The 12,834-nt window shown below is 34.5% G+C and overlaps 1 protein-coding gene across 20 annotated transcripts; it reads right to left on the reverse strand.

Moving 5' to 3' along the window:
• Window positions 1-1,089: 1,089 nt before the first annotated feature.
• Window positions 1,090-11,682, reverse strand: LOC120069750 (pyrophosphate--fructose 6-phosphate 1-phosphotransferase subunit beta-like). Of its 20 annotated transcripts, XR_016527007.1 has the most exons (9): window positions 11,151-11,677; window positions 10,363-10,431; window positions 7,527-7,609; window positions 7,144-7,436; window positions 6,906-7,011; window positions 6,678-6,741; window positions 5,509-6,346; window positions 5,281-5,376; window positions 1,104-5,246 (listed from the first exon to the last, which is right to left on the reverse strand). XR_016527007.1 is itself a non-coding variant. In XM_090309760.1 (7 exons), coding segments are annotated over exons 2-6 (327 nt in total). In that variant the 5' UTR covers window positions 10,369-10,431; window positions 11,151-11,674; the 3' UTR covers window positions 1,090-5,246; window positions 5,281-5,324. The 20 variants fall into 20 exon arrangements, 3 of the variants coding, with proteins under 3 accessions (XP_090165886.1, XP_090165885.1, XP_090165884.1); XR_016527003.1 differs by having other exon boundaries at window positions 5,281-6,346; window positions 11,151-11,679; XR_016527012.1 differs by lacking the exons at window positions 1,104-5,246; window positions 5,281-5,376 and adding an exon at window positions 10,631-10,754 and having other exon boundaries at window positions 5,387-6,346; window positions 10,363-10,538; window positions 11,151-11,682.
• Window positions 11,683-12,834: the final 1,152 nt, after the last annotated feature.

A 12,834-nucleotide genomic window follows, 5' to 3' on the forward strand; every position in this document is an offset into this window, starting at 1 on the left:
TGGATAACATACTATAGGAAGAATCTCAAGAAGGAAATTGTGCCACCTATTATTTCTTCGGTAACGATCTATGAGTACGACCTAACATTAGCCCAAGGTACTCATACTTCTGTCTCTAATAACCTCGATATTTGAGTTGAGAATGATAATGATGCTCATACTCTATTCTCTGGTAATATTGGTATTTGTGCTAAAAATGATATGTGTACTGTGGAAGAAAATAGCAAAATTAATGATAACATTAATGATTGTACAAGAAAGTTGTGGCTGATATGGCTGGGAATAAACGAGTTGAAGCAACTATTCCAGGTAGTTGACCAAGTAAGAAATATTAAGGTTCTACAAGATGAAAGTGAAGCTCAATAATCTCAAACCAGCTCAACTGAAGCTCGTGGTGAAAATCATTGTAAGAACTTTCTAAGTCAATCGAATCATGAGGCAATCATTATGCCTCAAGGACCAATGACAAGAGCTAGAGCTAGAAAACTTGAAGAGGGATTAAATGTTTGCTTCCAAGCTAAATTTCCAGCCCATCATGAAGAGTTGCAACCCTTGAAGCTCCAAGAGTCACTTGGGCACCCAAAAGTCCTAATGAATCTGCAAAATTCAAATTCATCCCTGTGTTTAATGCTTGATGTATTCATTTATTTCAATGTATTTACATTTATTAAGGTTCATGTATGTCCTCAAAGAGTTTTTGTTAAACCTAGTCAATTAAGTGAAAAATTGTGTCCTTTCAAGTTGTCTTTTCAATTAGTATAAATACCTATGTAGTTTGGTCATTGGAACACGCTTGAGATTGAATGAAATTTCATTAGAATTTTTGTCTCTCAAGCTTTATGCTTTTTCTTTGTATTTTTGTGTTTAAAATGCATGTATTAGAACTTTCAATCTAGTTTGATCAATTAGATTGTGGAGAGTTCGACTTCTTAAAGTTAGTAACAAGTTCTCCTTTCTTCTTGATCATCGACCAATCTTCCAAGCCAAATATGTTTAGCTTTCTTGGGGTTGCTTATTAAATAGTTAATCGGGGTTATTCTTATTATCGTCGTGGGCCCTCAATCACGTATGAGAACCCCTTTATTCTAGGTGAAACCCCACAATGATAATAAAAGTAACCCCAATTAACTATTTAGTAAGCAACCCCAAGAAAGCTAAACATATTTGGCTTGGAAGATTGATCGATGATCAACAAGAAAGGAAAACTTATTCCTAACTTCAAGAATTCGAACTCTCCACAATCTAATTGATCAAACTAGATTGAAAGTTCTAATACATGCATTTTAAACACAAAAATACAAAGAAAAAGCATAAAGCTTGAAAGACAAAACCTTTAATGAAATTCCATTCAATCTCAAGTGTGTTCCAATGACCAAACTACATAGGTATTTATACTGATGGAAAAGACAATTTGAAAAGACACAACTTTTCACCTAATTGACTAAGTTCAACAAAAACTCTTTGAGGACATACATGAACCTTAATAAATGTAAATACATTGAAATAAATTAATACATCAAGCATTAAACACGGGGATGAATCTGAATTTTGCAGATTCATTAGGACTTTTGGGTGCCCAAGTGACTCTTGGAGCTTCTAGGATTGCAACTCTTCGTGATGGGTTGGAAATTTAGCTTGGAAGCAAGTGTTTAATCCCTCTTCAAGTTTTTTAGCTCTTGACATTGGTCCTTGAGGCATAATGATTGCCTCATGATTGGATTGACTTGAAAAGTTCTTACAATGATTTTCACCACGAGCTTCAGTTGAGCTGGTTCGAGATTGTTGAACTTCACTTTCATCTTTTAGAACCTCAATATTGCTTACTTGGCCAACTCCTTATGATTGTCACTATTTGCTTATCAGAATGGAACTCTACGCTAGAGACTAAGTGTGGAATTTCTAATGGAAGGTCAGATAGAGTAAAAGGTGGAGATTCCTCCCTTGATCTTCCTATTGCCTTAGAAAAAGAATCAAGTCTTGCCTTAAGCACCCAATGCGGAGTTATCTGTCGTATGGTAACCTTTCACCTGAGTTCAGAGCTCTTACTACAAGTCTATAAACAGTAACGATACCAAATAATTTATAAGTAGCAATGGAAATCCCCGAGTGAAAAACTACAATTATGGAAGAAATGAGGGCTCTTGAGAAAAACAATACTTGGGATCGTCTGTCTCTTCCTAAAGAGCATAAGACGGTTGGATGCAAATAGGGGTTCACCATAAAGTACAAGTCTGATGGGACGCTTGACAGTTATAAGGTCAGGCTAGTTGCTAAAGGATTTACTCAGACCTTTGGAATAGACTACTGTAAGACTTTTTCTCTGGTTGCAAAACTAAACACAGTTCGACATGGTTGTGAACAAAGACTGGCCTTTCCATCATCTAGATGTGAAAAATGCATTTCTCAATGGTGAGTTAAAAGAGGAAGTCTACATGAGTCCTCCAGGTTTTGAAGCTCAGTTTGATCACGAAGGGTGTAAGCTAAGAAAGTCATTATACAGATTAAAATAGTCTCCAAGAGCGTGGTTCGACAGGTTTACTACCTTCGTTAAATCTCAAGGTTATACTCAGGGACACTCTGATCACACTCTGCTTACAAAAAGGTCAGTGTCAGGAAAGAGTGTCGTTCTCATTGTATACGTGGATGATATTGTGTTATCCCGATGATACTACAGAGATTGACAGACTGAAAAAGAAAATGGCTAAGGAGTTTGAGATTAAAGACCTCGGAAGATTCAAGTACTTTCTTGGGACGAAAGTAGCACGATTAAAAGAGGGAATTTCAGTCTCTCAACAGAAATACACACTTGACTTGATAAAAGAAACAAGTATAACTGGATGCAAAGTTGATAACCCCGTAGAAGTCAATACCAAGCTTGGCGACTCTATTAACTTTCCTGTTAATAAAGAAAGATATCAATGTTTAGTAGGGAAACTAATTTACCTATCCCATACTAGACCAGACATATCCTACGTCGTCAGTGTGGTAAGCCAGTTTATGCAAGCACTATGAAGAGCATATGAAGGTTGTTGAACGCATCCTAAGATATTTACAAACTACTCCCAGTAAGGGTTAGATGTTCAAGAAAACTGACAAACGAGGTATCTCACTTATACTGACACTGACTGGACAGGCTCTATTGTAGACAAAAAGTCACATTTGGGTACTGTACCTTTTTGTGGGGAAATCTTGTCACTTGGAGAAGTAAGAAACAAATGGTGGTTGTTAGAAGCAGTGTTGAAGCAGAATACATGGCTATAAGTCTGGGAATATGTGAAGAAATCTGGTTAAAGAAAGTTTTGTCAAACCTGTGTCGGGATTGTGATCATCTGATGAAGCTCTACTGTGACAACAAAACTGCAATAAGTATAGCAAATAATCTGGTTCAAGATGATAGAACCAAACACGTTGAAATCGATAGACACTTCATCAAAGAAAGATTGGACAATGACAGTATCTACATTCAATACATCTCTTTCGGTCAACAGGTCACAGACATCTTCATAGACAAAAGGACTTAACAGACAGAGTTTTGATTTTTGTGTCAGCAAGTTAGGTCTTATTAACATCTATGCCCCAATTTGAGAGAGAGTGTTGAAAATAAAAAAGGACTTTACTTTTGAACCCTAAGGGCATTTTAGTAGTTTCATCTTGCCCTAGTCTGTATTAGGGTTTCCTACATCTCTATTTATATTTGTGCCCTGTTCTGTATGAAACATAGAAAATAATAATAAAAAGAGTGATTGTATCGTGGTTTTTTCTCCCTGTTCTAGGATTTTCCACGTAAAATGTTGTGTTCTTCTCTTCTCTTTGTTTCATCAAATAGGAACCTTCCCCTCTTGTATCAAACACTTTATTCATTCTAATAAAATATTCATAATCTTGATTCTTGGAGAGAATTCTCCTTTTATCTCCTTTAGGAGACATCAATTTGGTACCAGAGCATCCGTGGGCCAATATTGACTGCCGCCAGTGGAACTCCAAGAAACTCTTAGTGACCTCGATCACAAGAGGAAGCTTTGTGAGTTGTCCTCATTGTCGAACAACTAACATCTAATTAGGGGGAACCCTTGAAATTCCAAGAAAGAAAGAAGAAACCGAAGATTTATCAAGATTTTGCAAGAATTGACTATTATCGATCAAAGAAGACGTCCAAGAAAAAAAAAATCAGCAGTTGGTATAGGCAAGAAAATAAAATTTACTTCCAAAAACAAAGTTGGAATTTTGACTCAAGTGGTTCAAAAGAAGAATTCCAACATACTAATTTTGTCCATGCTCGATTTTCTCAAAGCACCTATCATTATCCACATTGGAAATTTAATTCTAGTGATTCTAGTGACTCCAATGATGTTTCTAAGGCAATTTGGGGTGGGATAAGAAGGCAACAATATCGAAAAAGGTCCAAAGATCCAATCAAACCCATGTTTCAAGATATCAACGTAAAGATTGGGAGTTAGATGAATTAAAGAATTATCAAGAATCATCAAGAATCGATTTTTACAGCCCAAGAAAAATGTTCAAGACACAATATTACTCTTTTGGTTATGAAACACGATCACGAAAGGTTGATTCAAGAGAATCAATGGATGAGTCCTATACCCATCATGAGATTAAAACATATTAAAGAATCCAACAAAATGACTATTTAGATCTTGTAGCAGATATAAAGAAAACAATAAAATAAATCCAACGTTCGTTGGGGAAAATGAATCAACATATTGATCAACTATCAATTCATTTGCAAGAGTTCAAGAATGGATGAGAGCTCCAGCAGTGTAACCCAAAGCATAGCAATAAGTTGAATCAAAGTTCGTGGGTAATGGAAGTCTAGATACTTGGTATTCCCTAATTATCAAATATGAATTTAAAAGATCTTAATGCATTTACCAACATGCATGTTTTTCAGATCTCAACTGACTTGCCTACTACCCAAGTGCTAAATAATGTGTTATCACTAAATTATTAAACAAGAGCGTATAAGTAAAACAGCAAAAGTTCAAGCACGAATAGAATAAGTACCGAAAGAAATGTGACTGCCACTTGAATTGGCCACCCATTATATGCACCTTCTTGCCTTCTCTTTTCCAACTCAGTTACATGGAAAGACATGTATAAAACAAAAAGAAAAAACAATTACCTGGACATTTCCGTGTGGATCTCTTTCAAGCAACAATTGTTCTTGGATTGCTTGTGGAAAAAATCCAAAAAGGTGATGAGATTGAGTAGTAAGTTTCTTTTTCCATAACCTATCCTCATCTATAATATTTCTTTTTCCATAACCTATCCTCATCTATAATATTTCTTTTTCCATAACCTATCCTCATCTATAATATCATGGGCAAGAATTTCATTGAGTTCCGAAATAAGTTGTTGCACCTGTAGAAAGTGAGCTATATATGATATCAGTTCAAGAATGACATATTGATCCCAAGAATCTTGGGTTTAGTGGATAGTGAGCATACAACCAAAAGAAATAAACACAATTAGTTACAATAACAAAAGAAATACCTCCGGAATGAAGTCAATCAAACCCTCGGGAATAAGTACAACACCATAATTAATAACCAAGTTCAAAACATTTACTAATTACATCGATAATGTAGTCTGTAACGTTTTTCAAGGTAAGCTTCTTAGCCGCAACCTGCAAAACACATTGTAAATTCGATGTACCCTATAAACTAAAGCTCTATTAATATATGAGTCAACATTCAAAACAAATTATTTTTTGTCTGGAAATTTTGTCGCCTGCATACATTCAAAACCAATAAATCTCTATGAGTCAACTACAACTAGGTGGTAGAGAACAAATTTTTCAAAGCTGACAAAAAAAGGCATCCGATATCACTTAGGCAATTGAATATGATATGGGATGTCAATCCTTAGTTCCATTACACCATATTAAAAGTTTCAACCTAATTCCATGAATCTTTTGTTTATCACAAATTTTTATCTTTACCCTAAGTTTTGTTTGATATTTACCATTCTATGTAAAAATGCAAGAAGATGAAATTCTGAAACAGGATATATTAACTGACTCAACAATTTCAATTTTCATGTTTACATGAGAGTATCTGTTGCAGAGATTATTAGTTATTACTGAGACAAAATCTAGTTCTCAAAGGGAATAAACAACCCTAGGGTTGCATGTGGAGGTAAATGCCCTTCTTGACAAAGATTTCTATCTGGTAAAGCATGTGGAGATAAATGTCCTCCTTGACAAAGGTTTCTATCTTAAGTAGTTTAAATAAAGCAGCTACCTTTTCTCCAATAATAATAATATTTGGATGAGTTTGCAAAGCACACTCTAGTGTGATGTGAGAAGCAGCACGACCCATAAGTCGTCCAACTGTGGATATATGTACACTGTTAATGCAATATGATAATAAACTTGAAACTTGAGTGAGAAAAAAAAGGTATCAACATCACAACAATAAAAAAGTACAATTTCACATTAGGTTAATAAAATTGAGTAGCCGTGAAGTGCTCTGTTTTTTACAGATGAGGCAACAAGATGGGCTTTATTATTGATATTATCTACTTATTTATAAATATATATTTTAAAAAAAGTGGACATATCTGAACTTGAAATACTGGTAATGTCAATATTTCAGTTGTTATGAACATGTCAGCACATCAGAACTATTTTTAGTTTCAATTTCATTAAGTAAAATGCTTACAATGGTAATATTTTCCTGTAGATCGAGCATCAACCATCACATTACCAATCATTTCTGAATATATCTGCATAAACATCAGAAGAGCCTATTAAGCGTCTCATCTCATGAATGCGACATTCCATTTTTTCCTTGAATTCTTGAAGAAACTACTTCAACTTTGCAACAGTCACCAAAGTTGAGTCCAAACGAAATATGAATTCTAAAGCAGTTACAAAGAGAAATGAGTACCTTGCAAGCAGAATCAAATCCAAAACTTGTGGGGACCTCTTTGGATTTGAGATCACCATCAATAGTTTTTGGGCAACCAATCACTCGGGTCTTCATATTCTTACTCCTAATTTGAAAACAATCGAAAGAAGGGGAATATAGATAACAGAGTCTTGCACACAAAAAAAAAAAAAAAAAAAACAGGAGCGTTTAAGTAAAACAGGAAAAGTTCATAATGGATTTGGCATATTTTCAAAACCTGATAACATAATGGATTTCTGATTTTCTCTTGCTTAAACAACCATACTAATGATGGTCTATGAATCCTTGAAGAATGCATATCCCACTCACTTTCAATCACCAATTAGAACAATATTCTTTCGACTTCTGAACTGTAGGAAGTGTGGCAACTAGCATCAGCAACAGACCTACAAAACCCATATATATTCACCATTTGTGTGACCATAAATGGGTCATGGTATCCACATAGTAAGCCACTTTTGCTGACAAGAATATACTGGAACATGCTAAACCATCTTCTCATCAACAAGTCTGGCAAAGAGGTATTCATGTGGTGAGTACATAGACAACAGATATATACCAAAAAGAGGATACAAGAAAGAAGAAACAAAAGTGTGTTACCTATCATCATGTAATGAACTTACATATAGTAACAACAAAACAGCAGACTAACAAGAAGAAAGATCTGAGTCATTGGAGCTTTCCTGTCCAAGTAGAAACAGTAAATCAACTGGATCAGATGGAAAAAATGATACAAGTTCTCTAATGCCAGTGAAATCATTTCCAAAGATGACATCCACCGGAGAACTGAGCATTAGATACACTCTCCATTTCATCTTTTCATATAGAAATGAGCCTAGACATCTAAAAGAGAAACTCAAACAACAAGCAGATAGAAGTGTGTTTGCAAAATCTATGGTCCTGATGTCAGGATTTTGGAGCAAAATCGAATGAAAAGTTTCAAATACCCCCAAAACAAGTTCCTCTTCAGTTACATTGATAGTTGCTAAAAGCCAAGGTAGTGTGTTGTACATACATCAAGAGCACAATTTTTCATTTCTTTGGTGATAGAGTTGTCCATGACAGTATTGACTTGACTATATATATAGAACTCCTTGAGAAGGTATAAAGAATGTAAAAGTTGACCTGGTTGTGTTTCGAATGTACTAAGACGAAATAAAACTACATGTTCTAATACTTCTTGAATTGATGTTGCTAGGATGTGGCACCCTATGAGATGGAGACTTCATCATCGTGACCAGGATTGCACGGGTTGTTGCAAATGTGTCTGGATGTATGCCCATCTCCCCAGTCACATTCTTACGGAGCATACTCGTCAAAATAAGAACTAGTTCTTCAATACGAGATACAACCACTACTCCAGGACACTGAGAAATGCATTTCAAAATGAGACCAAGTGTTTGGCTGTGAATTGGATGGAAAGGAACTTCAGCAACATGACCCAACACTAGAATTAGTGTTGCAAATCCGACCGCAAGCCTTTGATTGAAGGGCAATTCAGCTCTTGAAAGAAGATCAAGGGCCTGAAGACGCAAGCCCTTGTTAAGGGATCCTTACCTTCAGCAATGTGCAACTCATTTCATTATCCTAGAATTCGAAGTTTCTGGCATATGTTCTATTTTGAAAAAAGAATGTCTAGTTTTCATGTATTTAACAGCACAAAAATAGCTAGATATCTATGACCTTGACTAGTTTTCATGTATTTACCAACACAAAAATAGCTAGATATCTACGACCTTACTTGAACAGGAACTATTTTATAGGTTGTACATATGTGTCCTTGAGTTCTAAAAAAAATCGCTAGATGTCTTTATCTCTGACAGATTATGCTTGTTCAAGAATTTTCAAGACTACGATTAGGATTTGTTTCATAGGTTGTACATCTGTGTCCTTTCGATCTAAAAAAAATAGCTAGATATCTTTATCCCTGACAGATTATGCTTGTTCAGAATTTTCAGGACTACGATTGCTCACCTGAAAATCGTAATATCTCAAATACATAATCCACTATATTTTCTTCAACCAATAGTTGGTTTGGCTTGATGGAAGTGCCCTCTGAGGACAGATAACTAATTATTAGCTCCACAGTGTTAAGTTGGAGATCTTAGTTTGACGAAAGCAGAGGACCTTTGATAGAAACTTAAGAGTTGATATGCCATTGCAAAATTTTAGTCATTCAGGGCAGCGTTTGTTAATTTATTGGAAAAGAAGTCGATTAAAATCTTTGGATAAGTGATCTTATCTTGTTTACGGGATTGACTAATCAGAATTTAGAAACTTAGAGTTGAGCTAAGAAGTCGGGTAGATGAAAAGTCATCTGGGTATATCTTTTGGGGGTAGAATATCGAATTGAAACCTATAACCATACTGTAGATGCGCAGTTATGTGGTTGAGCTGAATTTTGTAAAATGGTTCTTCAAGTCTGGAAAAAACTTGCACATGAACAAAATGTTTTGAGTTGCATTTTCTTTTAGCTTTTGCTTTCTTTCTTTAATATCCTGGCAAGCAACTTTGTTGGTGGAATGGCATATCCTAAGTCCGAGCTCAAATAGGTCGATTTATCTTGTTGCTTTGGAATTTCAAATTTTTTATTCATTTTGGGCCACTACTCTAATTGGGATTTAAGTAGTGAATAAACTTAATTTCTACTCCTTCCATAGAGTGTTTGAAAATTTTCTGTTATCGGCCTTGCCACAAGATGGTCATGGATCTTTCTATGGGGTTTTCATATTTTAGTTCATTTTATGCTGTTCTTGTACTGATAAAATTAATTTCTTTTGGGGCTGCTTAGTTATGATAAGCAGAGAGATTTATAATTTTTAATAAAGCTATGAGTTTACTACATTTAGAAAGGACTAATGCAGCTTTATTGTGTTTCAGGTTGGGCCTTGTTGCAACCATTAAGGTATGCAGTTTTCCATCCATTATGACATAATACCACGAGTATCCATTTCTTGTATTTTCTCAAAGCATTCAAGTTATTTGTCAGTATAGAATGATCATGTAGTATTCTCAAGGTTGGAAATAATTATGTTGCATAGCTTTTTTTTTAAACATTTATTCTAGTAGTGATGCACAATGAATGAATGAACATGAATAGTTAGATACAAATCAATACACATCAGATAAAAGAAGATGAGTAAACAAATCAATACATCATTTTCAGTTTTCCATCCATTATGACATAGCTTTTCATAGCTTTTTTTTAAAACATTTATTCTGGTAGTTGTCAGTATACAAATCAATACACATCAGATAAAAGAAGATGAGAAATGACAAACTGGGCTTCATTTGTACGCAAATGCAAACATTCAAAAATATCACCCAAACTCATGCACCACCAGCTACAAATTATAAACCAGAAAGAAGATTTAGCCATCATGTTCGGTCTAGGAAACACAAAAAAAAAAAAGTGGTTTTGAAGAAGTTGACAAACCTACATAGTTCAATCGGACATCATCATTTTGAGTCTTCATGAGCGCCTCCAGAGATAGAAACAGAAGTTCTGGGCAAAATGCAGAGAGAATATCATTTTCAGTGCTATGGTTAGATGCATATTGAATTGTGGTCAATTTATATAGAACAAAGAGGATCTCTCCCCGTATCTCCTTGCTGCATATGAAGAGTAATTCAGAACTTGTCATAAAAAATGCATATGCGCAGTACAAAATAATTTGCTTCTTTCGAATTATTCAGTTTATCACCTTGGTAATTCAAGGCCTGGCACGAGATTTGACACGAGGCCATCGTTGTTCTTAATTTGGCCATGGAAATTTGTTGTCCGATAGTTTAAAGCTGTACAGATTTCTGAAGAAGCTGTACAGAAATCTGAAGAGTTTGATATTAGGTAATGTTTGTTTCCTTTGGTTGTTGTAGCATTATGAATTTATTGCTGTAACTTTCCTTTTCATTGTCATTTGTTTGGCTGGTTCGTTAAGTGTCCACTAAACTCTGAGAAAGTGGTCTGGCAGTAGTAGCCAATTTTTTACTCCTCCCCGAAATTTTTTAAAAAAAAAAAAAAAGTAAAAAACAAAACGAAGAAAAAACATGTGTAATTGGTTTCCTGCCTGTTGAAGTGAAATCAGTCTCTTATTAACACTACAGGCAGACCTAAGCATTCTATAACAATGAAGCTAAAAGGAACAAATGGAAAAAGAAAAAAAATCACACTCCTTTGACAACGAAATACGCACGAATCTAGAACAGTAGAACAAACAAGATTACCATATTATACACCTGACGGCGGCTCCAAGACAACGCGCCAGAAGAAAGCCGATCCGAAACTCTGGCGATAAAGTCGTCGCAAAGAGATCCATCACCGTTAACTTCAGTAACATCGACGAACAAGATCAGTGACTTGGCGAGCAATGGCGTCATCGTCGAAGGAGCAGAGTGCGGCGACGAAGGGAGCGACAATGAAATGAGAATGGAAAGTGAGGAAGGTCTGGCCCTGTAACGGCGACGAAGGGAGCGACAATGGGAGAGAGGGGATCGGAGTAGGGTTTCAAAATTTTGGAGGAAGTACAACGTCTGAGGAGTAGGGTTTCAAAATTTTGGCCCGTTGAGTTTTGCTAATAAATAACAAACACTCTCCAGCTGGAAATTATTTTTTAAATATTTATTTATTTTTATCAAATTTATTGTCACTTTTATCAGCTTTTTTACTTTTTATTTTTTTGTTAGGAGAAAGCAGAGATTCAAATGGGGCTTGTCTGTGTTTTTATAGGAAGGAGAGAGAAAGAAAGAGAGGTGGTTTCTGGGGTTTGCTGCTGCAGGGAATGAGTAAGGGAAGAAAAAGGCAAAGATGGAGGCGTCAAATTATTTATTATTCAACTAGGGATTCTTTTTAAATTATTTATTTAAATTTTGGAAACTTCAACTTATACTTATATGTATTTGTTTTTTTTATTTATTAATAATAATAAAGTATTTTTAATCCTTTCAAAATCACTCTTACGTTACTTTTACTATTAAGAGGCGGATGAGACCATAAGATTATAATTAACTATCTCTTGTTACAGTAAATACTATTTCAAAATAATTATCTCTTATTGGCAGCTAAAAGTAAAATAGTAGTTGTGAAAATATTAAAGATGAACTAAATAAATGAAGGTCTAATGATCCAATGATCGATATTACATCATTTCATCTATCGATTTTGTCCAACATTCTGAAGAATTTCTACTCATTGATATATTTTAAGGAAAAATACATATTTCTTTCCTCAATTTTGAAATAGTTTCAAAATGTTACAATTTTAGTCCTCAAGTTTTGAGTTTAGTTTTGAAATCCCTAACTAGGTTTCAAAATGTTACAATTTTACCACTGAGATTTAAGTTTTGTTTCGATTTGGTCTCTATATTTCAAGACTTATACTTTTAACCTCAATTTTTCATTAAATGCTCATTTTTAGTTATTGACATTAATGTCTATTAATTAATTTAAAATAATTATGAAGTGAATTTAAAATTTAATACAGATAAAGATAGTAAAACTTAACTAATTTTAATTCTTTATATTCTTTTAAATTAAGTAATAAACATTAACACCAAATACAAAAAGTAAGTAGCTCGTAAAAAATCGAGGTTAAAAATGTAAATCGCTCCCGCTCTCGCTCTCCAATTCTTTCTTCGATCGCGCAGCTCTCTTCTCAGAATCTCGTTTTCTCCTGTTTTCTCTCTCCCACTTACTCGCTCCCGCTCGCCCTTGATAAAAATTTCCAATTTCCAATTTATTATATATTTGTCTTGTCTAAGTAATAAACATTAGTTAATAGTATATATATGATCATTAATTTGATAATATTATTTATATTGACATTTAAAAAAAATATATTATATTAAACTTATTGCTTATGTGACAGTAAAAATAATGAAAACAAACTTTCGGAAGACAAGAAGAAACTTTA

This window comes from Benincasa hispida, unplaced genomic scaffold (assembly GCF_027475165.1).
Source record: "Benincasa hispida cultivar pf3 unplaced genomic scaffold, pf3_genome.v1.1 HicScf241, whole genome shotgun sequence".
Taxonomy (NCBI): Eukaryota; Viridiplantae; Streptophyta; class Magnoliopsida; order Cucurbitales; family Cucurbitaceae; genus Benincasa; species Benincasa hispida.